Raw genomic sequence first — 25,756 nt, 5'->3', positions numbered from 1 at the left:
TATTAAGATTTTGAAAAAGAAAACATGTTAGATCTGCAATTATAGTGGCCAGCACATTTTTCTCAAACTGTGAGACAAATTATGTAAGTTAAGACTCATAAGTTTTCTCACAGATGGATCAAAGTACCACCATAATTGCATAACCTAATAAATATGAACTATTCCAGGTTTGTTAGAGTCACTAACAAAGAAAAATTCTACTATTTCCAAAGTAAGTTGTATAATTATTAATTCTGTTATAACTGCTGTTAATTTCAGAAATACATTTCAATATATCAAAAAATCATAATTTAAATACTCTAATGCTGTCTCAAGAGATATTTAGCAGCCCAATTGCAATTAAATCTGGTATGGTGAAATTTAGATATTTCTGTAAACAAAACAATTAGTAACAAAATCCACTACTATGATACTTTTTGCACTACAAGCAATTAAAAAATGCACAGTTTCCTTTACAAAAGCATGTGTTGAAACTAAGTTCTGGGTATAAAAGTGGCCACAGCCATCAAATATCAGTTATGATGGCTATCACCTTGACAGAATGTGCACTTCCTGTAAAGCTGTTTTATTAAACATTAGCAATTGCTGCAGTTGCACTTCTGAAATTTCATGACTCCACAAGCTCTCAGAGAATGATAACTCAATTCAAGGAAACTGGATGTCTGGGAGTTCAACCTGGCCTTGGGAACAAACCCATTATTTCACAAGTCATTCAAGATGTTACCATAGTTGTTGCTGAACAGTCAATGAATAATACTGCAGATTCCAGTAGTACATGTGCAATGTAGTGGAAGTTGGGTATATCATATGGCACAGTGTGGAAGGTTCCAAAAAGTTGATGCATTGTTATTTATATAAGACCAGCCAAAACCAGCAGTTGCTTGCTGCCAACAGGAAAATCTGAGTGATCTTTGTATTAATCTTCCTTGACAAAACAGACATGTCGTAGCCATGGAAAATCCTGTAAAGTAACATTTTCATCTCAGTAGAATAGTGAAAATCTATACTGTCACATTTGGGCCCAGGAAAGTCCTCATTTTCCTGAAAATTCCACTGCACTCACTTAAAGTTACAGTCTAGATTTACAACTACATTTATCCTCAAACCTTGCTTCTTCGAAGAAGTTAGTCTCAATGGTACGATATGCATTGTGATGATCCAGAAATCTCAAGAGATGCTCAACACTTTTGTCATATCTCAACTGCGATAATGACAATGCATCTATCTGACCATAATTTTAAAAATACCGTCATTAATTTACACAAAATACTTACATATGATATTAGTAACGTAGATGCAAAAAAAGATGTTAGAAGCATTTCGTTTCCAAACATGAGAACGTAACTTATTAATAATGAACACTGTAATTAAAAATTATTTGTATGAATATAAATTTTTGAATTGTAAACAAATATTCTTAACTTTTTTTATTCTATTTCTAAAACTATTCATTCAGTTTCCAGAAAACTTGTGATATAATTGTTGACAATAAGAGCATGTGTATAAATTTGATTATTTACAGTATATGTACCTAATTTAAAACAAATTACTTTTATTTTATAGCATATAAGAAACAGACATATAAGAAGAACACCCATTTTTGAAAGAAATATTTATAAAAAGAGTATTTAGTGTATTTAAGCCAATTCACACCTTTGATACTCACCCCCAATTTTTTTACTGTACAATGAAGCCAACCACAACAACAGTTAGCACTACAGTTAGCAGAGACTTAATTAATAAACAGTCTTAACAAAGCACCTTAATTTGTTGAGACTGTTTACTTTGATACAAACTAATTTTTATACAAAAGCATTGAAAATCAAGATGTCAAAAATCTGATTAGGCCATTAAAAAATGGATATTAACCTTTTCAATCATGACTTCATTGTTCATGTTCTTACATTCATTCAAAATTCAGACTTTTTAAATTTTGAAATTACAATTAGTGTATTTTTTGTTTAAATATAGTGATTCCGCAAATTGTATTTTGAACCTGTATATATTCCTACAATCCTTATGAAATAATGGCTTGAACTTATAACAACTAAAGTTGAATCACAGTATATTTAAAGTTTTCAGTACTTAAAATGATAATACAGTAGAGCGTCGATTTTCCGAATCAATTGGGGACTGGGGTTGTCCGGATAACTGATATTTCGGATAACTGATTTATGTTCGAAAAAATAGTTTAACGTAGTCGATGTCGAAGTTTTTATCCGTTGCGTGTCGCTTCGCATTGAATTTTTGTCGATGTTAAGCCTAACAAAGACTATTGTATCGTTAAAAATTATTTTTTTATTTTGTACAAACAAAATAAATATATTGAAAAATATAAAAATAATAAAAAATTATACTTCAGATGTTAATTTAGTATCAAAAACGTAAAATATTTGAGTAGCCCAAGACATAGCCAAAGATTGAAGCACCACAGCACTGGCGAAAATTTAAATTTGCCGACTGGAATTCTTTCAGATGATTGACGTTTCGGATGATTGACTTTCGGAAAATCGACGCTCTACTGTATTTATGTACATTTGAAAATCTAGATGGGGTGTGGCCCAATTAGTCCAGATTTTTGATGCTTCATTGTATTTTGCTTTAAAAAAATGTAAAATTACAATGCATATTTTTATTTATTAGGTAAAAAGAGGATTTTTGAAAAAAATCATTTGCAATTAAAATTTACCATTAAAATATTTAACATGAATACATACAAAAGTTGAAAGGGCTATCAACAGCATGGCAGTTCCTGCTGCATATCTTTTAAAAGTTTACGTCGGAAGTACTGCAGCGCGCATGCGCTGTATGCAAAACATCGCTCTTTTCTTTTTCGTTTTAAATTGGCTCAAAGGTTACCACGTGCGATGATTCGAAAAGTAAACGAATCAAAAGAGTGTTCGAATTTCAATGTCCAGCTCAGTATTTATCAAAAAAGCCTGAGGAAGAGCCCAGAATAGGCATCAAAAACAATAGCTGAAGTATTATACATACACTCGAATTATGAGGTTGTAAGTAAGAGCTATTTTTAGTACATTCCGGTGTGTGGAGAAGAATAAATAACAAGAATTACATTATATTAAGATTTTGAAAAAGAAAACATGTTAGATCTGCAATCATAGTGGCCAGCACATTTTTCTCAAACTGTGAGACAAATTATGTAAGTTAAGACTCATAAGTTTTCTCACAGATGGATCAAAGTACCACCATAATTGCATAACCTAATAAATATGAACTATTCCAGGTTTGTTAGAGTCACTAACAAAGAAAAATTCTACTATTTCCAAAGTAAGTTGTATAATTATTAATTCTGTTATAACTGCTGTTAGTTTCAGAAATACATTTCAATATATCAAAAAATCATAATTTAAATACTCTAATGCTGTCTCAAGAGATATTTAGCAGCCCAATTGCAATTAAATCTGGTGAAATCTGGTATGGTGAAATTTAGATATTTCTGTAAACAAAACAATTAGTAACAAAATCCACTACTATGATACTTTTTGCACTACAAGCAATTAAAAAATGCACAGTTTCCTTTACAAAAGCATGTGTTGAAACTAAGTTCTGGGTATAAAAGTGGCCACAGCCATCAAATATCAGTTATGATGGCTATCACCTTGACAGAATGTGCACTTCCTGTAAAGCTGTTTTATTAAACATTAGCAATTGCTGCAGTTGCACTTCTGAAATTTCATGACTCCACAAGCTCTCAGAGAATGATAACTCAATTCAAGGAAACTGGATGTCTGGGAGTTCAACCTGGCCTTGGGAACAAACCCATTATTTCACAAGTCATTCAAGATGTTACCATAGTTGTTGCTGAACAGTCAATGAATAATACTGCAGATTCCAGTAGTACATGTGCAATGTAGTGGAAGTTGGGTATATCATATGGCACAGTGTGGAAGGTTCCAAAAAGTTGATGCATTGTTATTTATATAAGACCAGCCAAAACCAGCAGTTGCTTGCTGCCAACAGGAAAATCTGAGTGATCTTTGTATTAATCTTCCTTGACAAAACAGACATGTCGTAGCCATGGAAAATCCTGTAAAGTAGCATTTTCATCTCAGTAGAATAGTGAAAATCTATACTGTCACATTTGGGCCCAGGAAAGTCCTCATTTTCCTGAAAATTCCACTGCACTCACTTAAAGTTACAGTCTAGATTTACAACTACATTTATCCTCAAACCTTGCTTCTTCGAAGAAGTTAGTCTCAATGGTGCGATATGCATTGTGATGATCCAGAAATCTCAAGAGATGCTCAACACTTTTGTCATATCTCAACTGCGATAATGACAATGCATCTATCTGACCACTTTCATGAAAAATGGAAGGCCTCACATATCAGAAGTTGCATACAGCTGTTTCTGTGACGTTTTGCCAATAACAGAGTAGTTGTGCATTTCCTACCATCCAGCCACCTAGTTTTCTGGATTTTAGATCATATGATTTTTGGTTTGGGAACACTTGAAAGGTTATGGTTAATCAAGAACATGTTGCAAATTTGGTAGCCTTTAAAGACTGTATTATCACTCTGCACATGAGAATCAATTAATGTCAGCCATCAAACACATTGTTCATTGCCTTTAGGGTTTTACAACTTCAAAATGAGAGAACATCAAAAAGTATCCCCTGCATCACTAATGTCTACAAATAGCACGAATGTCCCATACAAGTAATACTTAAAACATTTCCTGCTCATTGTGTCAAAAGTCCAATAGTGGAGAGTTTTGGTACTAATTTTGTTTACAGAAATGTCTTCCTTAAATCCTGAAATTCCAGATTTGATTCCATTTAAACTGCTAAACACATCTCTAGACAGATAGAATCACTATTCTATCTGTAGTGGTACTTCAATTACAACCACCAAATATAACAGATGTCTGAAAATTTGAAATAACAGATAATAAAGTGATATAATTATCAAATTTAAATGAATTTAAATGGAACATAAACATTTAAAAATCAAAAACTTACCATCTCACTGATTATAATCATTTGTAAAGTTTCAGTAGCAACGTATCCCAGCATATAAGTTACAAATATAGCCATTATTTGAGTTAGCAGAACAAACTGAGAAAACTGAAAATAAAAATTGAATAATTTACCTGCAATTATTTTGTTCATATAAAAACATTTCCTATTTTCTATACATACTTGCCAAAACAAAATGGATATTATAGTTAATATCGAAATTATTAAAAAGTTACTCCAACTTTTTCTGTTATCCCTGTAGAAGAAAAAGGAAAAAAATTAATTATATTACAAGATTTCTATTTGATTAATCAATCATTTTAACTGTTATTATTTTTCTATCTATATATAAAATTTAATAATACTATAAAGCTTAAGTTTACCTCAAAGTTTTTGTTATCATCAGCATCTGTGCTAAGAGTATTGGATACGCAAAACTCTCTCTCAATGGTGGAGTCCACTGAACACGAGTTGCCTAATAAATATGAAAAATTTGTCGATAAATTATGAAAAGTACAAATGACAGATTATCAGATGCATGTAAAATAAATAAATTAAATGATGATAGCAAAAATACAGGAACATTTAATCCACAATTATGCAATTTTAGATTTGCGTAAACATATATCTTCATTAAAATTGCACAATTTATTGTGTATTTATTGCATTCTATAATGAATACAATAGTTTTTGAGTACCAAAGATAATTTATTTGTAAAAAATTAAACTACCTATTAAAGGGTGACTTATATATTTGTTAACTCCATATTTTCATAATTATGAAGCTTAAAAATATGTTTAACTTGTTTTGTAGGCATCAGTTAATAATTACATTTTACTTCTGAGTGCTTGATATTTGAAAATTTGATTCAATGAGCCATTTTTTTCTTAAGTTTCCTTTCCCACTTGCAACAAGACAAATTCCAACAAGCCATGATTAATAGTCTGTAGGTTCTGACCTCCATTTCATTTGTTTCATTCACGTTGACTTTGTTTGCTATTCATTTTAATGCAGTTGTGCAACTCTATTTTCACATTACAAAACCTTCCATCAATGATTACAATTTCGTTAACTAAAAACACAATTTTAATTTACACTATTTTACTTGTTTTCTGTTTACCTATTGTATTAACTATTCTCTGTTTATACACATCAATCGAAACCCGATATCTTAAGCAAATACACCTACAACTGCCGTAAATGATCGGGCTAATATCGGGTTTCGATTGACGTGTATATTTATATACCTTGCCAGGGTTGCGATGGCCGACTGAATGCCTCGAGTGGATGTTTCTGGCCGAGGGAGCAAGTGCGTCCCCAGTCGGCACCGTAATAACCGTCGATAGTTATTTCTTAACTTATATATGCTGGAAGCGAAGATAGGACTGGAGGTCCGGGTAGCGTAACTGGCAACGTGTCCGCACGATAAGCGGGAGTTGCAGGTTTGAGTCCTGCTTCGGGCCGATTCTTTTCTTCCAGTTTAATCTAAATTAATTAATTAAATATTGTAATTATTAATTTTAATAAGAGATGGCAGCTAACACCTCACTCTAGTGCCAAATTCATTTCTAATCCATAATNAAATGACTGATAAAAATTCCAGAATGATTATATGAGGGAAAGTCAATAAATAAGTTACTAAGAGATATTACTTTCATTGTACAACTGTTACAGTTTCCATCTTCAATAACATTTGGCATCATACCAGCCTGTTAGACAATTCCAGATTCCACATTTAGTACTGTATTATCAATGGTTAAAGACAGAAAAGGTGCTGGAAGTGTATAGTGTTGTTGAGCAAAAAACAATTATTTGTTTCTGTGGGCAAAAAGTTATGCAGCAAAAAATGTTTACAGGAAAATAGTGCAAATGTATGGAGAGAACACACTCTCAGAAAAAGCAGTCTACAAGTGCATAGAAAAATTTGAAAATGGCCATAGCTGTATCGAAGACGAAGACCAATCTGGCTGCCTGGAGGAAGTTCAAACTTTCCGAAATTTGACAAAAGTGGAGAAAGTGATCAGAGCTGACCATCGCGTAACGGTTGATGACATTACAGCTGCACAACATTTGAGTGTTCTCGTGGTATTGCACATGACCAACTGGCATTTCAAAAAGTATACAATTGAGTTCCATGTGACTTTAAGGCAGAGTAAAACAGCTTTGGACAGCTTATGTGTTGGAGCATCCAAGTTGGTAGACGAAGAAGAAAGCATCATCTCAGATGACCATTTCCAGCCAGAATCAAAACATGCTTTGATTCAATGGAAGCACCTATCCTCACCACAAAAACAGAAACAAAAGTCATTGATGGTGTTGGATCTATATAAACTGGACCTGTTTTACTGCTTACTTCTTGATTATTTCAATTATTCGGCGAATCCAAACAGGACTCGGTCCCAATTAGTTCAGACTAGTGAGAGACTACTGTGTGTCAAAAATACCAAAAATCATGATTTGGCAGAAATATCCCAGACTTTTGGAATGCAACATTCTCTTCCTCCACACACTACAAACGGAACTGAACAAATCCATAAACTCAATACCGAACTACTGAATCATCCACTATACAACCCAGACTTAGCCCCAAGTGACTTCCATTCATTTGGTCTATTGAAACAAGACCCAGATAGGATTCACTTTTCCAATGACAAATTCAAACACAAAGTGAAATAATGATTACAAAGCCAACTAGAACAATTCTTTGCTTCTTCAGAAGCAATAATTTGATAAAGAGATGGGACAAGTACCTAAATGTACTGCAGGGCTCGCTCTAAAAAATTTTTAAATATTGCCACAATTTCCAGTTTTTAATTTTTTTTTGCCACTTAAAATTATTTATTGCCACCAGTTTTACTTACTAATTACTGCAGGTGCTGGTAAACTTGTCAGTTTGGCATCTGGAAAGCAAAAGGAAACATGTTAAACTGTCAATTACAAGGAGAGGGACAGAAGTTTGGGTCTCCAAATCAAACAAAACTTGGTGAGCACATAGACCTAAACACAAATAGCTCCTCATCCAAATAATAGGACCCACTTTTCAAACATTTCCAAAAAAGTGGTCTCTGAAAATTTGGACTTGTGGTGGCCTGAAGTGCAACCCCTGGTACTGTACATGGAATTATATTGAAAAATTGGGAAAAATAAACTTTTTACGTTACAGACAAATATTGCTGTGGAAGTATGCACGTTATTTATCAACTTTTCCTCAAACAATTAAAAATTCTGGAAAAACAAGAAACACTTAAAAAGTAATTGATTTAATAAATACAGTGGGTGATCGGTTAACGAACAGATCGGTTAACGAACAAATCGGATAACGAACACTTTCGCGAAAGATTTTTATGATCGAACAACGAACACATGTTCGGATAACGAACACTTGACTGAACAAACACAAAAAGAAGAGATGTAAAATAACGAATACTGATTAGTCTTCCTTTGTCTTCAGACAACAATTCAAAACTTTTCGGAGCGCGGGAGACGTCGACATCGACGTTCTACCCAGTATATCAGTATACTGAGAGGATAGTATTCTCCCGAACTTTGAAACTCTCCCTTGTAATTCCAGCTTTTTATATTTTTGTCAGAAACAATTCTTTTACATTTTCTTATGAAAATGCGGATTTATGCCGATATCTGCTATTAAAGATCTTTTAAAGAAGTGGGAGGACGTTGTTCTGACAGAACAACGGTCTTAAAATGGCATCGAAACCAGGTTGAGGTTAATAGGCCTAGGGTTCTCTACAATTACAATGCTATTAATTACTTCTGAAAAATCATAAAGAAGACAGAAAAGCAATCGACATTGGACAGATTCTTTAATTAATTAATTAACCCCCACAAACGGAAAAAACATGACTAATAAAAATGCAAGACCGTGTATATATGTATTTTTATTATTACATATAAATAAACGTAATAAGAAAGTATAGTCTATATTTTTTTATTTTTTGGAGGTCTCCAGAACGAATTAATCAAATTTCCATAGAAACCTATGGTAAATCGATAATCGGTTAACGAACAATTTGGATAACGAACAAAGTCTTGGAACGGATTATGTTCGTTAACCGATCACCCACTGTATTTCAAAAGATTTATATAATTTATTAATATCTTGTGTGGTAGTTGATGAATACGTAGATTTAGTATGTGTGTCTTTAATCTGAATTAGTAAAAACGGTAGACTTTCTCTCAGCTATTAGGTTAGGTACTCCTTTATTGCAAATCACAAATGCATTTCGTGCCTATATGAGCCCCTCTTCAGTGTAAATGCTCAGAAGACAGAGTAACACTTTTCTAATTGTATGACACTCGCAATGATATTTTATATAATCCAAAAAAACACATGAATGTGTATTGAATGGCACTATTACACAGGTACAATTAAAAACCCTGTAAGGTATTTAAAACCATATCGTGTACTTTCAGACGTTATCAGAATACGTCATGTTTCCATTACAGTTTATCATATTCGTTAGCGTTATTGTTGTAACACGATTTTTCTGACTTATGATTTTTTATTTTTTTGATGTTAGATATCTCTCTCTTTAAAATTATTTTAAATTTTATCTTAATTTATTAAATCAATTCTCTGAATTTATTGATAATCCATTCTGAAATCATCTTTTACAGCAGTATTGTCCTATTAAAATCAATTAAATTTTTTATTTTTAGAACTTTTACATATCATTCACATTAAATATTTTTATATTTTCTGTGTAAACGATATTATATAAAATTATAAACTTATTTTTATTTGTTATTGTATTGAAAATGATTTCATTTAACATTTTTTCATTATTTGTATTTATGAAAATCATAATAATAATTAAAATATAATCTTTATTAATTTAAAAACTATTTTTCCAGAGTGTAACTGTTTTCAGATTATTAAACAATAATAAACTTCATACAAAAATCTTATTCTGAAAATCGGAAAGTAAAGAATTTACATTCTATTATTAATTAATAAGAGAAAATATAATCGTCATAAAACCAATAAAATTGGATTTTGAAATCCGAGCTCTAACTCTAAGCTCTAAAAATTGCTTTTTTTTCTGTGTTCTTGGAGACTAAACAGTTCTTAGTAAAACCAGACAAACAACTTTTCCACGGCCAATTTCGTTTTAAACGGATTAAGCCAATTTCACGTTTAAACAGTTAAATTAAAAATCTGTTGTATTCTTAAATGTAATCTATGGCCTGAATATTTCAAACACACCAATTTGTTATATTATTTAAAATTCTGAAAGAAAATTTAAGAGAAAATTAATGTTTTGATATACAGTAGAGCATCAATTATCTGAATCAATTGGAGACTGGGGTTGTTCGGAAAGCTGATTTTTCGGATAACCGATTATATACAAAAAAATATATTAGCCTATCCGATGTTGAAATTTGTTCAAATCCTGGCACATCCTTAAATACCCTCTCCTGGTCGCACCAGTGCTGCCAGCTAAAACATGCACACCAACAAAAATAATATTGGAGTAGCCCAAGACATAGCGACAGCACTAGCGAAAATTTAAATTTGCCGACTGGAAAGCTTTCGGTTAATTGACGTTTCGGTTGATCAACATTCGGATAATCGATGCTCTACCATAGTTAAGTAAAAATGTAATCGATGCTCTACCGTAGTTAAGTAAAAATGTAACAAACTTCCTTGAGCAGAGAACTAAACAATTAACTTAACAATTTGCTTAATACTTACCTCACCATGATTGAAGAAAAAGCCAGACACTGCTAAAATTCCACCAAGAAACGAATTGCTGAAAATTAGAATGCATCAACATTGATGATTGTCAAAATTTCTCTATATTCGTTAAGTATTTTTATATATTTTTCTTATTATTGTAAAAATTAATTTTAAAAAATTGCTCTATAAATTTATTTATTTATTAATATTTTATTCACAATACTTGTAAATAGGGAAATAAAGAAAAAGAGTGATCATATTCAGAACTCAATTAAATTTTATTGTACTTACTTCACGACAAAAGAAAACATGCTAAATATTTTTACATAATTTAGAATAATTTTCATTTTTTTTTTATTATTTTTGTAATTTGATAGACTGAAGAGAGTCAAATAAATTAAAATGAATATCTACATAATAATAAAAAATACCATACAAGACCAAATCATAAATGCAAAAGAACTATAAAAAGCATATTTTAAAGACAAAACTTGCAGATACCTGTAGGGAATGCTACATTGCAAACAAAACTACATGACATGTTGTATCGAGTTGCATGTTATTAATGCAAACTGACTAATTACATCAACATAACCAAATAGCAAATACAATATGAGAGTTGGTCAAAAAATTTGCAGAAAATATCTTTTAAAAATTGCTGCTTTGCAATAGTGTGTTGGTAGAGGTCTCTGAAACTCATATGCAAGACGGCAACCTGTTTTGACATCATGGAGACACACGATTGTTCTACAAGTGCATCAATCTACCCTATCTTGCCTTCCTTAACTGAATATGACAAGAGAGTTGCAACTTTGGTACAGTTTTGCCTGGCAGATTCAGTGGTGCAGTGTCTCAAAACTCTCCAACAAGCACTTTGTGAGCAAGCCCCATCTCAAACTACTTGTGTACAAGTGGTATCTGTGCTTTCAATCTGGGTGTTTCAACCTTGATGATGATGGACATGAAGGATGTCCAAGGATTGTGGTAATTCCAGAGAAGATTGATGTTGCCAAGGCCCTGCTTGATAAAGACTGATGGATAAGTTCAGGCAATCTATGTATTTCTAGATCTAAAAAAGAGAATTTGGCATTTAGTTCTTCCTCCACAGTAAATTTGATATTTTCCCAAAACTGGTATTTTCTGTATACCATAAAAATAACAGTGCGCCACATATTATTCCCATCACTGCATTCCAGCCTTCACACTTTGTAAACTCAACAATTACTTCTTTTATTTGCAGAGCACTCCTTCCCATCCACTCAGACATTAGTAAACAATGAATTACAACTTATTCATAGGGCAGTACATTATTTTCCTTCTAGGTTTTGTTATCTCTATAATTGGGTCAAAAGTAAGTTGTTCCCATAGACCAGTGGTTCCCAACCTTTTTTCATTAGCGTACCCCGTGACATGTCATATCTCTAGATTGTACCCCTCATTTAAGAAATTTAGTGAGTAACCGTATTGTTAATTTTACATATTGTAACTTTAAATTAAAGAAAAAAAACCTAAAAGAAAAAATGTATAATAAAGTTGTGATTGTTGCAAGGAACATTTTTTATCTAATAATTTTTTAATACTATTAGTTTGTGATACATAATATATTATTTTTTCTGCCATAATAACTAACTTTTTTCTGTACCCCTTAAACAACCTATCGCGTACCCCTAGGGGTACGCGTACCACAGGTTGGGAATCGCTGCCATAGACTTTCCTCCACACCAAGAATGAACTGAGGGTAGTACAACCCCAATACCGTTTTGGGTCCCATATCGTTGAGAACAGCATATACTTTTAGGAATCAGATTTACTTTGCCTATAGCCCCCCAACCTACACTACGAAGAATTTTATGTAACAACTGAGACATTATCACATTAAATGAAAAATCGGGAGTCTACAACATTCCATTACAACACACACTCTCAGGAGGAAATTATTTACATTAGAGCTACTGCTAGAATGTTACAGTCCCATATTTTAGAAGAACGATGATATTATAAATAACAGACCAGCAACTGAGTTATCTAAATGGGTAATAGACCAAGATTATCTAATTCTTTGGGCACACACCAAACTACTTAAGCAGTGCAATGATAGAAGGGAGTTATTTATATGGGAGAGCCTCTATACAGGGTGTTCGTAAAATCCATGTGCAATTTAAAAAATTTATAACTTTATTAGTATTTGTGATAGATAAAATCTGTAAAAAGTATTAGAAAGCTTAATATACCTATTTTAAATAAAATTATTTAGTAACTTTTCAACACAATAATTTAACAATTTTTCAAAACTTTAAAAATACTTCTTTTCCAGAATTGTGTGTGGCCCATAGCTTCAACTGAAGAAAAAGTAAACTGTGTCCTTTGGTTAACTGAACTTGTCTACAATAAAAATAATAAAAAATATAGATTTTCTTATTTCCAATACATTCTACATAATTTCTCTATCACAAATACTAATAAAGTTGTAAATTTTTTAAATTGCACACGAACTTTATGGACACCCTGTATATCTGCTGTAACAATGGGCAATAAACCTACCATAGAAATCTTAAAATTCTGGGTTATCTTCTTCAAGCAATTTAATTTGTAATTATCTGTTTATATAATTTAAAATTAATTTAGTACATATTACTAAATTAATTTTTAGATGGTTTTGATATGAATTATAATGCACTTGTATAATTTTTAAAAAACATTTTAATTTAGTTTAATTTTGTTCTGTATTCTATCCAAGTGCCTTGGTTAATTTTTAAAAAAGTCCTCCATTCAAATAACCAAATGTTCGAAAATTAATCATCTTCAATTTGTTTTTTGCCTGAGGATGGTGGCCATAAGCTGTTAAAAGTACTAGCAAGTACTTCTTAATTACGCTAATAAATTGTAACTGTAATGCCGCCACACTATTGTGTTAATTATTTTATATGATTGTTGTCATGAATGTCTTTTTATGATTATTATTTATTAATAACATTAAAATAACTGCTTCATTCTGAAAACCAATTTTGTAACACACTATTTTTATGTTCAAAACTATACATAATGTTTTCAAGGAAGAACAAAAATGTTACTAAATGAAATAATCCATTTGGTTTCCAGAATTAAGCAGTTATTTTAACAATAATGTGAGACCGTGGATTTCAAGGGAATTTTGAAATCAATGTTAAACATTTTTTTTTGAATTGTAAACATCACGATAGTAAAAAACTATCTTTACGGAGTATGGGATCAGATGTCACCTTTTGTATCAACAATTAAGTGGGAAAGTTGACACATAGTCATCAAAGAATGCAAGTCATCATCAACAAAGGACAATCACGCGACCCCTTTCCCACAATGCTATAAAAGATGGAGTAACCAGAAGCTCAGAGTAATCGACTGGAAGTTGTACTTGAGATAATGCACATTTTAGCCTCTGTATCCGCGATCCTGCCCAAGAAGACGAAAGATGAGGACTACGATACTTCCATAATCGTAAGAGATCATCGCCAATAGCTCTCCATCAACACAGAGGTAATTATTAGCGGTCTACAAACTCTCTCTCTGAATGGAAATAGTCATAACTGTTATGGATTAGCCCTGTTTTAAAGAATATGTCTTGTAATTGCATTTTAAGTGCATTTAGTCACATCTAGCTTTCTATAACCTGAATGTATTTATCCATAAGCATTCTCATGTATATGAGGGTTAGCAATTCATTAAACCTTTATTTTGTTATTTGTTATAACTTGTCTCCTGTATTTGGGAACCCAGACACCTATCAGCTTACCAACACGCTCCCCACTCAAAATTTGTACTCCTAAAGACATCCAGTGACAAAGTGAGCGAGTTTAACCAACTCAACAATTAGAGGGCTCTGTACTCTCACCAGTATTCTCACAATAATATTATGGTACTAAGTTTTAATTTTATTGATGTAAATACTTAATAATTAGAGAAATTACTTTACAAAGAATTTCCAAAAGAAATGAATCAAGACAAGACAGAAATCAACTCTCACGTTTTAGGTAAGGATATTACCAGATACATTATTTGAACTAAGATTTTTTCAAACTACCACTTTTTTCATGTATAACCCACATGTTATCTGTGTTTAAAAAACAATTCAAGACGGTTACAGATTATGCAGACAGCTATACCCATAGTACATGGTACACTACATTACCATGTACCCATGGGAGTAGCTGTTTGCTCTTATAGATAGTGTAGATTATGAAAGACTTTTATTTTTGTTGTTGCAATTCTCTGTAAAACACAGACCATTGGAAATTATATCTGTTGTAAAGATACAATATTTAAATTTTGAAGTTAAGAAACAAAATGCACATAAATGTTTATCTATACTAATATTATAAAGAGGTAATGTTTGTAAGTAAGTAAGTAAGTTTGGATGAAGCGGGTAATCTCCGAAACTACTCATCCGATTTCAAAAATTCTTTCACCAATATTTAGAATGGAACTTCAGGGTGGACATAGGCTATATATTATTCCATTAAATATTTGTATAAATTAAAAGATATAATCTAGGTTAAGGCTTTTATGTCCAACAGATGGTACTACGAGTACAACGCCCTAAGTTTGCTTTTCTGTGAGGCATTACAATTTTCTGTGAAAATGAACTAAAGCAGATCATCTTCTATCTATCTATATAAATAAAAATGTAACGTTCGTTTGTTCCTACCGATTTATTTGAAATTTTGACACAACGCTGCATTCGAATACGCACATGTTTTTATATAATATACGTGTCGAAATTCCCCCACTGAAAGGAGATGGTTAGGATTAAAACTTACCTTAAAGAACTCTGCTTCTATTTATACTATTTTAGATGCGGTTTTTTGCGTTTTTGATTGTGTTTTAATAGGCTACGTCAAGAGAATGTACACTAAAAAGAAATTTTTCAAAAAATTCCCCCCCATGGGAGAAGTGTTATACATTTATAATAGATACATTTTGAGCCACAACGTGTGGCGGGGTCTGCTAGTATATGATATTTTAAACTGAGTGATAAAGCAAAATTTACCTCTCTACATGTTTTGTTTTATGAAGAACTACAGAGTTGATAAAGTCATTGAGTGTTTTAAAATCATTAGTACAGTCGACTCCCTATAACACTGTTGATAATTTTGTGTTATATGAATTCCATGTTGTACGAGTCACTTAGATTTTACAAATACGTGAGCTGTTCACAGCCCGGCACACATATTTGTAAAATCTAAGTGACTCGTACAACATGGAATTCATATAAAATGGAAAAATCAACTGTGTTATAGGGGGGGTCGACTGTATCTGTATTCGTACATAACTTAAAATGTTAAAATTTAAAAATTTATTCTTACCTTAACATTTTTCCATATAGAAATATAAGACCACTAACAAGTCCATTCCACAAGAAAACTGCTGTGATATAAAAATATGCAGGTTCTCCAAGACCTAGAAATTAAATATAATTTTCACTTTTAACCTATTCACATTGTCAACAAACATTCAGAAAAAAATCATTAAAGAATAAAATTAATTAACTGTAAAAAGATTAAGCAGCAAAATATTTCTGCTTATCAGCCTGCTGTATTATTTGCCTGACTCCTCCAAAAAGAATTCATACCAAAGGATGATGAGTATATCACTCATTGCCTTTAGGCCTATACACTCTCAGTAATCCAGTGCATCTCTTTGCAAGGAATGGATTCACAAAAGTCTAGTTTAATTAACTTGTGATCTGTACAAGCCTGTATCAGTTACTATTCCTTCCAAATGGGTTCAAAACTACCATTTAAAATCTTCCTACTAAACTCCATTGCTTACTTGGCCTGTGAAATGTCTCTTTGATATACAGCTTTGCAGATAATCAGTATTTTGGTTGTGGTTTCTACATAAGATGTTTAACACACCACCAGTACTATTTAATGTAGGGATTTTATAAACTCCAGATCTTTCCTATAGAGCAAGGTCGTCCCCATCATTTGTTAACATTCTCCTGAAATTGGATTGAGGATATATGGCTAATAACGGAACATTCCTTTCTAAAGATTCTTGCTAACTTCTTGCTAATTTTGGAAAGACTTCAACTACCATATTATTAGCAGGTTATTTTGAAGCAGACAGTTAATTCAGGATTAAATTAATTAAAACTAGAATTAGTTTTAACAAAGCACTTTTGCTGTAACAAATTTTCCTAGTAAGACAGGATTCCGACAGATTACAGATTTTGATTGTAACATACACATATATTTTCTGATATCAAAGAGAAGAAGATGGAATCTATATTGATAATCTAAGCATACATTCAACAACATATGCAGACGATATTGTTCTGTTAGCACCGACATCTGCAGCACTGTGTAGAAAAATTCAACAAATATCTGAATATCTGGAAAAACTAAAAGTAAAAATAAATCCGAAAAAGTCAGTAGTAATGATTTTTAGAAACGGTAGTAATCTACCTAAAAAACACATGTCGTTCTACATTAAGAAAGAAATTAAAATAGTAAACGAAGTTAAATTTTTAGGAATAATATTTACATCTAATTTATCATTTGAGAAACATTATAAGAGTACAATAAACGAGGCAAAAAACTTAATTAACAATTTAATAGTATTATTTTGTAAAATCAAAATGAAGAATGTGCAAACTCAATTTCAGCTGTTCAATTCAATTGTAATGAATTCAATGGGTTATGCTTCCCCAATTTGGAGCATAGGTAAATTTGATGAATTAGAAAAAATACAAAATATATTCATTCGTAGGATATTCCAATTGGAATACAATATCCCAGGCAGTGCTCTTCAACAAGAAATTAATAGATACAAACTAAATACAATATTGATAAGAAGATATATTAAATGGCTTAAAAAACTAATTACTTTCGGAGACTTAACAACAAAAACACTGTATTTACTATATGAAAAATCAAGAGATACGGACTTTAAACGTAACTGGATAGTACAATTATCAAAGATTTTAAATACATATGGTTTTTCTATAGAATTATTCTTGAATCAGACTAACAGTTTTGAACAACAAAGTAAGTTATTAATACATAGAGTAATGGAATATTCCATCGTACAAGATATCGAAGACATTCAAAAAAGAACAAACAGAAATTGGTACAAAATCATTTTAAACTATCCATTAATCAACGATTATATGCTAACAAATCTTGCATTTAATGTTAAAAAATTCTTTATGCAACTAAAATTAAATCAAAACGGAATAATGTTAGGAAATAAATACATAGAATATGCGCAATCCAAATGTCCAAATTGTAGTATACCATTATCAAAAATACACATTTTTAGTAACAATGAAAACTATAATGCCCAAAATTCTGAAATTAAGCAAATAGTCAACTGTACAAACGAGATAGATATGTATAAAATATTGGACAGAGCAAACGTTAATACTATCTTTAATCTTTATAATTATATGAGGAAATTTTTCAAACAATAAACGGTTAATCAAGAACCTAAATTAAAATATATGTTAGATACAAAAAAAAATCATATGTAAAGAAGTTATTGATTGTAACTTATATTAAATTGTCTTTAAATAGCACATCTCTGTAACACGAGAATGCCTAATACATTAAAATAAATGATGATGATGATATACTGAAATCATGTTTCTACCTGATCACAGTATTTGAAATAATCTTGACCAATTAAAAAAAAATTACTCGTAATTAATAATATGAAAACCACAGAATATCATGTTTAAAAACAAAAAACAACTATGAATTTTTGTAGTCTGTACGAAATATATTACCTTCACAACTCTCAACTGGAGGAAGATCATCTCCTCTCGAAACCGTCCAGCACTGCTTTATGTTAATTTGAAAACGCTGTGCAATATTCACAAAAAATCTATATCCTATTCCCAATATAACCTAAAAAAAAACAAAATAAACAGTTGTTATTGTTTCAATAACAATTTTAAATGAAATACTCTAATAAAAGTTTATTAAATATTCAAATTTGATAAATTTAAACAAGTAAGGAACCAACAAGATTTATCATAATTTCCTGCCTTTAATCTCCCGCTATGTATAATCCACAGATGACATTTCTTGTTGACAAACAACTTATTGTCACATAATCTGCAGGATAATTTTTCATAGAGAAATACTGTATTTACTCGCTCGTAAGACGATCTCGCATATAGGACGAGGTGTGATTTTAAAGATCAAAATGAAGAAAATTAGATTTATTAATACAATTCAAATTTTATTTCGTTTAATCACAAATAAAATATTATCAAATGCACGTAAATGCACACATTGACCCGAAGAAATTACTGGCTTTTTAAACTTTAAGGAAAAATCTTGTAAAATCGACAGCATAATTTCTTCGTGTAAAGCTGGACAATCGGGAAACCTTTTATGCCGATTATTAACAGTCGAATCCATTCTCCGTCAATTACACTTATGACTTTCTCCAAATTCTGATTTCCGAATAATCATCTGATTTCTTGTGGGAATGGATTAAAACTTATATTGGGCTTCCGTATGATTTTGGAATTTGATTCAAAAGCTTTGTTTTTCCTATTACTATTCATCTTACTCCTGACAATACCTAAGAAAGATTCAAACGACCCAGATAAAATACTTTTGTTTTTAAACATCAGAGGGCGAGCATCTGGTAAAAAACTGCAAATACATCACAAAAATTATTGCAAAAATGCAAAGAATCCTTCGCACGTGCGTATAGGAGGACCTAGGTTCTTGAAGCAGTAAAAAATTTGTAAAAACCTCGTCTTATATGCAAGTAAATACAGTAATTTGTCATATCATTTGTGCAAGTTTGCGTTGCCGTTTATCTGTTTGCTTGCCAATCACCAATCAGTAAATAAATTATGCAATATGTAAAGACATTTAATAATTAAAAAAATATTCTCAAATCTAGGACAGAAATGAAACAATTCATTTTAAAGCAGTACAATGAAAATGAAAGTTTTATGACCACCCAACTTACAACAGCCAAAATTGCTATATTAAAAAAAAATCAACTCGTAATAATCAGTTGCATTCCTTAACATATTATAACAATTAAATATTAAATGTAATACTGTGCGCAGATGCCAACATTATAGTTTGTTTACAGCTAAAAACTGCAATGTTTCCATCGAGTGTAAGCAGGAGCATTCGTAACGGTTGCAAGCTCTTCCATTGCGAACTGTTTCTTTGTTTCTGAATCACTGTCATAAACCCAACCTTCATCATCTACAATGATGCTGCAGATAAAAGGGATTATCAAGATCATGGAGTTCATTGCACACTTCAGTGTCGCTGCTTTGTCATCAGCCCGGAAACAAACATGTCAGCCATGTGATGCATGTTTAAATCATTCAAAAGGATGGCTTGACACAATCCGTACGAAATTCAGACCACCTTACAATGTTTGAGGAGTTTTGACAACAGTTCTCGCGGATCAATTGTCAAACTTTTTCGATATTTGCAGAGGTTTTGCTAGTGCACAGTTGTTCAAAATGCTCTGTCTTCAATGGATTGTTTGTCCCTTTTTGAAGTACAAGTGCACATTTTATAACAACAACAGCATCATCATATGCCTGCCTAAGCATTTCAAATGTTTCAGTCAGTTATTTTCCAAGTTTCACACAAAACTTGATGCTTGTATTTTAATGATTTATCTAGAAAAGATTTTAATCGTTAAATATCTAAAGAAAATTTTAATATTGGGCACCACAAAATTATCCCTAAGTTTGATAATATTCTTTCAATAAAACAGTCGCAAATTTTACATTGATTTATGACCATGGTTATTCAGAAATAAAAAAGAATCTTAATCTTTGACTATATATTTCATACCTGGTCTCCAGATTGGTCTTTTACAACTCAAATAAAACTAAGATTTTCTTGTGTTTTGATAGCACACAATTACTTTTTAAGCAAAACAACATACAGAGATACTTGCTGCTAGATAAAATCAATTCTTAATGATGTAATGACTACACTACGGTCACAATCGCAATGATAATTTGCATTTCATTAACATTATTATATGTTAATGAAATAAACACTTCAGAGTTACAAGTATTACGTACGCTATAATATATAGAAACTGGTAAGTAGACTATTGTATATCATCAATTATACTTGAAAATAAACAATAATACTAATCATTTCTTCACGTCCCCTACAAAATGTCTTGTATTCCACCTAGAACAATTGCTTTAAACCAAATTTCTCTTCTAGAGAAACGTATGTTCATATATTAGTCTAAAATTAACTAGTCTTGTAATTTATCTAATCTTTGCAAAGCCAATATTCAAGTGAAGGGGTTGGCAACTGATAACATGTAAACAATTACCAAGAAATAAGCATGTAAATATTTGTTGAAGTCCTCACATCAATGATATTTTTAGTTCATTTCGTAATAAGATATATTTCTAAATTAAAAGTAAATTACTTACCTCGGGATAAAGATTAAATCGTTTTAATGTATTTATCGTGCTTGGATACTCGGTTAAATTATTATACATAATGTTATGAAGTCCTTCAGAAATTGATTTACTTTCTACGATTGTTTTAAAATAAGAATAATAAAGACCCTGAAATACAAAATTTTTTGAATTAGGTTATTAATAATATAATGAAAGAGAGATATCAAAACTTACAAAAATCAGCATAACCTTATTTGTGAATTAATGTTTCTAATTGCTTAAACACTAACCTTTAGATTAAATATGAAAGAAAAAGTGATTGTAACATAAATTTTAAGTCTAAATTTATTTAATTGAAAAATATACTAATAAAAAATACACTTTGAATATATAAGAATCATAAAAATACCATCAAAAGATTAGAATAATAATAAATCAATTATGAAATCAAAAACATTAAAAAAACTTAAGACATCGAGGGATTAATTAACTGCATTAGTCAAGGGATACCAGTTATATATAATGTAATATGTATATAAATTTCATATATGTACTGTGTCCTTTTCTTATAGTCGGTGACCCTCCTTTTTCTATAGTCTGCGGGCACCGCTAGTTTTTAATCTCAGACTAAAGTAAATGACGAGTAGCAGCATCCAACTAATTTATTTCCTCTGACAAAGAGAAATAACGGCAAATACACTACTGAAAAGTACTTTCGCCCAAAGTAAAACAGGCTTCTTCCATCACAGCTTCCTCCAATGAGAACGACATTTCAAAATTTTAAGTTTTCAAATCGTTCTATTTGTACGACATCTTTATATCGTCAGAAAAACCACGGGCTGTCAAGTAACTGCAGCCGTTAAAAAGATCCACCAAATCTCTTTCAAATACATGCAATTTTCTGTCGCATGACAGAAAATTGCATGCTGATTCCTCAGCTAAATAGACCGAAACATTCATTTCAAATAAAACATGGATGTCAATGGCTCCACTATGCATTTAGTAGTTGAAAAGCGGCATCGTTACTAAATCCTTATTGGAATGTATTGTATCCGACGGTGTTTTTCTGAAAGAAGTGCTGGAATATCATTTTGGCCCCAACACCCCAATCATAAAGTACCTGTACACTTTTCCCATTAAATAAATTTATAAACAAATTCTATTAGATAATTATAAATGCCTATTTTTTTCAGGTTTGTATCCATCAACACACATTCCAGAATTAAAAAGAAGAATGGAGACGGGAAAGAGTCGGCAGCAATATATCTAGGTCGAGAGAATAGGTAACGACCAAGGATGATTCAGTTATTCCTCTCAGACAAAATAAGGAAGCAGAAAATTACTTTTGTACTGACCTTTATCAGGCAAAAGCGATCCTTCTCCCAAACTGCGAGGGAAAAGTCTGGGAAAATTCTGGAAGACGGGAAAAATCTACTTAGAAGACGGGGAAATAACCCACGGAGTGGAAAAAATCCGAATTAATTCCCAAGGAATGCCCGCCCACCTGCCATTATAGAAAACATGTTTTGGGAACGTTTTGGCCAACACACGGAACCCTTGGTCAGCCACTTTTAATTAATTAATAAATGGCATTTCGGTCATCGTTGGTCTTGGACTTACACAAATGGATGATCATACCCCCTTTTTAGGGTGAACTTTCCCCGAATTTTCCAAGTCAACCGCACCTTCTATACCAGAAGTCCGGTCGTACTTGTTTTCGAAAAAAGTCTTCTTCCAAACAGTGCTAGTCACGGAGGACGTCGGCAAGACAAGTCCCCGAGCTTAGTCAGTGCCATCCGCACGCCCCCATGCACTTTTTCCACGGGCCGAGACAGACGAAACTGTTTTGGGACCCACCGGGTGGAGTGGTAGAGTCTAGTAGAAAAAAGGAAAGGACTCACCATCTCTGTTCGGAAAGTCATCTCCCTCTCCAAGGTGGACAGATGAGAAAAGTGGCGGTAGTTTTCGAACAAGACATACTGGTGGTAGCTGCAACGAAAAACATATCATCGGCGTTGGACCAGGGATCCAGACCCATTGTCGCCCAGCCTCACCTGTTCAGGGCACCGCAAAACATCGCTGAAAATATAAGAAAAAACAAAGACAGTGAGAAGAGATTTTGTTTTCTTTTCTTAAATATGAGGAGGCAGAAAAGAGGATTTCGTCCCCTCTCCTGCCAAAACCCATAAAACCATAAAAGAAAATGCTCTGCCAACTGGAAGACCATTCTTTCTCGGACATGTAGGTAAAAGGCTTTCCACCAGCAACTCTTCTGGACTGGCGCGTGGTATTCTGGATCCTCTTCAACAGCCTAACTCCTGAAGGCCAATCTCTGGTTAAAAATCCACCTGGGAGATTCCCTCTCGATCAATGGAGGGGTCCCGCTTCGCATCCCATCGATCTGATTCTATTCAGACACTTTCCCAAAAGCGTCCCAAAAGGAAAGCGTCTCTACTGTAACAGGACGCTTTCCCAAAAAGTGTCCTGTTACAGTAGAGGAAACTGCCACCCACTTAAAAGGAATGGCTCCCAAGGACCCGCGGTTTCGGATATCCGCACGGCAATCAACAGTTTACCAATGATTCGATTTCTGTAAATTAAGTGAAAAGTGGGTCCATACTTTAGCCCACCTTTTCACTTTATTTACAGAAATTTTTTGTTTCTCCTTTCATTTCTACATTTTCCTGCACCTTATAAAATTTTGGCTGCCACAGACATAAATACCTTGTAATTCTGGTGAAAATCTGTCAAAATGACTTTTCATCACTATCAAGTGCCTGAAAATGGTCAGCACCGTGTCAGTGCACGTTAGTTTGGACAATATTGCCCTCTACACTTATGGCATATGCGACATATTACCCAACTCATCTTATTCCCGGCACGGCTAGGCAAAGTTAAAAAAGAGGGTCAAATCAACCATCTCCGCATGACTACATGCAGAGATGGTTGATTTGACCCTCTTTTTTAACTCTTCTTTAACTTACTCCGCAACTCTACATGTAGTCATGCGCTTTGGTGCTAGCCATCGCTCGCACCTCAGCGCTTTCTGTTTCTCGCTCTCATCTGTGTAGTCATAATAAACAAGAGCAAAAAACAAAGAGCGTGAAATGTCATCACCTCTTCTCACCACATATTCTCGCTCGCTGACGTCTGCATAGTTGCATCCCGAGATGTGCGAGAACCAAAAATTTGCTCTCGCAGCGAAATTTCTCGCTAATTCGTGTTTTCCTTTGCAAGAACTATATCGCTTTGCTCTCACCTCAGCACCCAGGTGGAGCAATCCCACTCCTTAACAATCGAACAGTCAAGCAAGGTACTCGTCCATTCGTGGCTACTCGAGCATAAACCGGCATAGTCGCGTGGGCTAAGTAGTTAAACACCATATTCTTACGGGAGCACACGGTGCGACTGACGATCGCTTGCGGCCGATTCCGGGAGGCTTTATCTCGCAAAGCGTCACATTTAGAGTTGCGGTTTCTTTGACCATTTTACTCTTATGGACGTGCTCTAAAGCTCCATTAACGTCCTGACAGCATCGTTCACATCTGCAATCTTACCGCAAAAACAGTGGGAGGAGAAAAGTCGTTTCCCGGGAAGGACAGAAAAGAGCAGATTTCGGGTACAAATGCAGGTCACGTGTGGAGGGGGAACCCCCCTTTGCGATCAAAAAATGTCTAATGAACCCATCTCCTACTTGTCCGAACGTCTTCCCTGACGTTTCCGTAAGTATAAAGCGTTGTCGGAGCCCTAAATCCGCGGAATTTTTCCTCCAGTGTCGAGCTGTGGCTTACCCAGAACCGGGACGAGCGCCAGAGAGAAGAAGGCAGCGGCCCGACTCCCTTTCCGTTCCGGAAAGGTTCCGCCGCCTCTCTTCTCTCCCGCGCATTCGCCCGTCCGTCGTCTCTCCGTTCCACTCTTCCTCTTCTTCGGCGCCATTTTTCGAACTGTGGTTCATTTTTCGGCCGCCGGAGGGAGCTTCGAAAAGTGAAATATTTTCCGACGCGAGTCGAGTGGTAATACTTTATAATAGATACACCAATGTTTTTCCTCTTAATTATATTTGCAATAGAGACATACATGCTAGACATGTCCAAAACACATCGAATGTATGATGGAAAACTAATTTAAAAAACGCTATAAACAAAAAATCGTAGGACTACTTATCGACAGTGCACCGCCATCACTGAAGCTTGTTTTCGTCGTGGAACTATACACATTGCAGGGCGGACGCGCACACATCGTGCCACGTGACCTGGCTTGGACGTCAGTCGCTCACGTGACTCCAGCTCTGACGCGTTTTCGGACAACTTTTTCTCGTGGCGGAATAATTCGTTCTGTTTGCACTATACCTCGCAGGCATCACGTGATAGAGCAAAGACATCCTACGGTGCGTACATTAATATCGGTCGCTCCGCCGGGCTGCTGCTTGTAGACATTTTTACATAAATATTTGCATATACAAGCACCATGATGCATGCAAGTTCGAAAACTGCACAGTAGATTCAGAAAATAAAAATGACACATTTCCAAGAATTGCTCGTAAGCAAAACATAGAGAATACATTGACAAAAATAGTTTTTTTAATTTTAAATAATAATGTTAGTAAATTTGTAGACCTTTCAAAAAGTAATTGATGAATCAAAATTTGGGACTTAACTGCAGTTCAAATCTTCCCAGTTT

General features: G+C 33.1%; 1 protein-coding gene across 2 annotated transcripts in view; it reads right to left on the bottom strand.

The window, feature by feature from the left end:
- Positions 1–25,106, bottom strand: part of LOC111635894 (probable C-mannosyltransferase DPY19L1) — a 71,496-nt gene extending 46,390 nt beyond the window's left edge. The window contains exons 1-11 of one of the 2 annotated variants that reach the window (XM_023381019.1): positions 24,868–25,106; positions 23,131–23,155; positions 22,978–23,065; positions 21,107–21,244; positions 18,443–18,563; positions 16,017–16,110; positions 10,693–10,750; positions 5,362–5,453; positions 5,162–5,234; positions 4,982–5,086; positions 1,275–1,361 (exon numbers count right to left, since the gene is read on the bottom strand). In XM_023381019.1, the coding sequence (XP_023236787.1) occupies positions 1,275–1,361; positions 4,982–5,086; positions 5,162–5,234; positions 5,362–5,453; positions 10,693–10,750; positions 16,017–16,110; positions 18,443–18,563; positions 21,107–21,244; positions 22,978–23,065; positions 23,131–23,155; positions 24,868–25,012 (1,026 nt within the window). In that variant the 5' untranslated portion in view covers positions 25,013–25,106. Of the gene's footprint in view, positions 1–1,274; positions 1,362–4,981; positions 5,087–5,161; positions 5,235–5,361; positions 5,454–10,692; positions 10,751–16,016; positions 16,111–18,442; positions 18,564–21,106; positions 21,245–22,977; positions 23,066–23,130; positions 23,997–24,867 lie in introns of those variants that run through there. The other variant, XM_023381018.1, reaches the window with a different exon arrangement.
- Between the last annotated feature and the right edge of the window lie 650 nt (positions 25,107–25,756).

This window comes from Centruroides sculpturatus, unplaced genomic scaffold, assembly GCF_000671375.1.
Source record: "Centruroides sculpturatus isolate CEXI.00-Female unplaced genomic scaffold, Cexi_2.0 scaffold933, whole genome shotgun sequence".
Taxonomy (NCBI): Eukaryota; Metazoa; Arthropoda; class Arachnida; order Scorpiones; family Buthidae; genus Centruroides; species Centruroides sculpturatus.
This window is presented reverse-complemented; position numbering and strand designations above follow the sequence as displayed.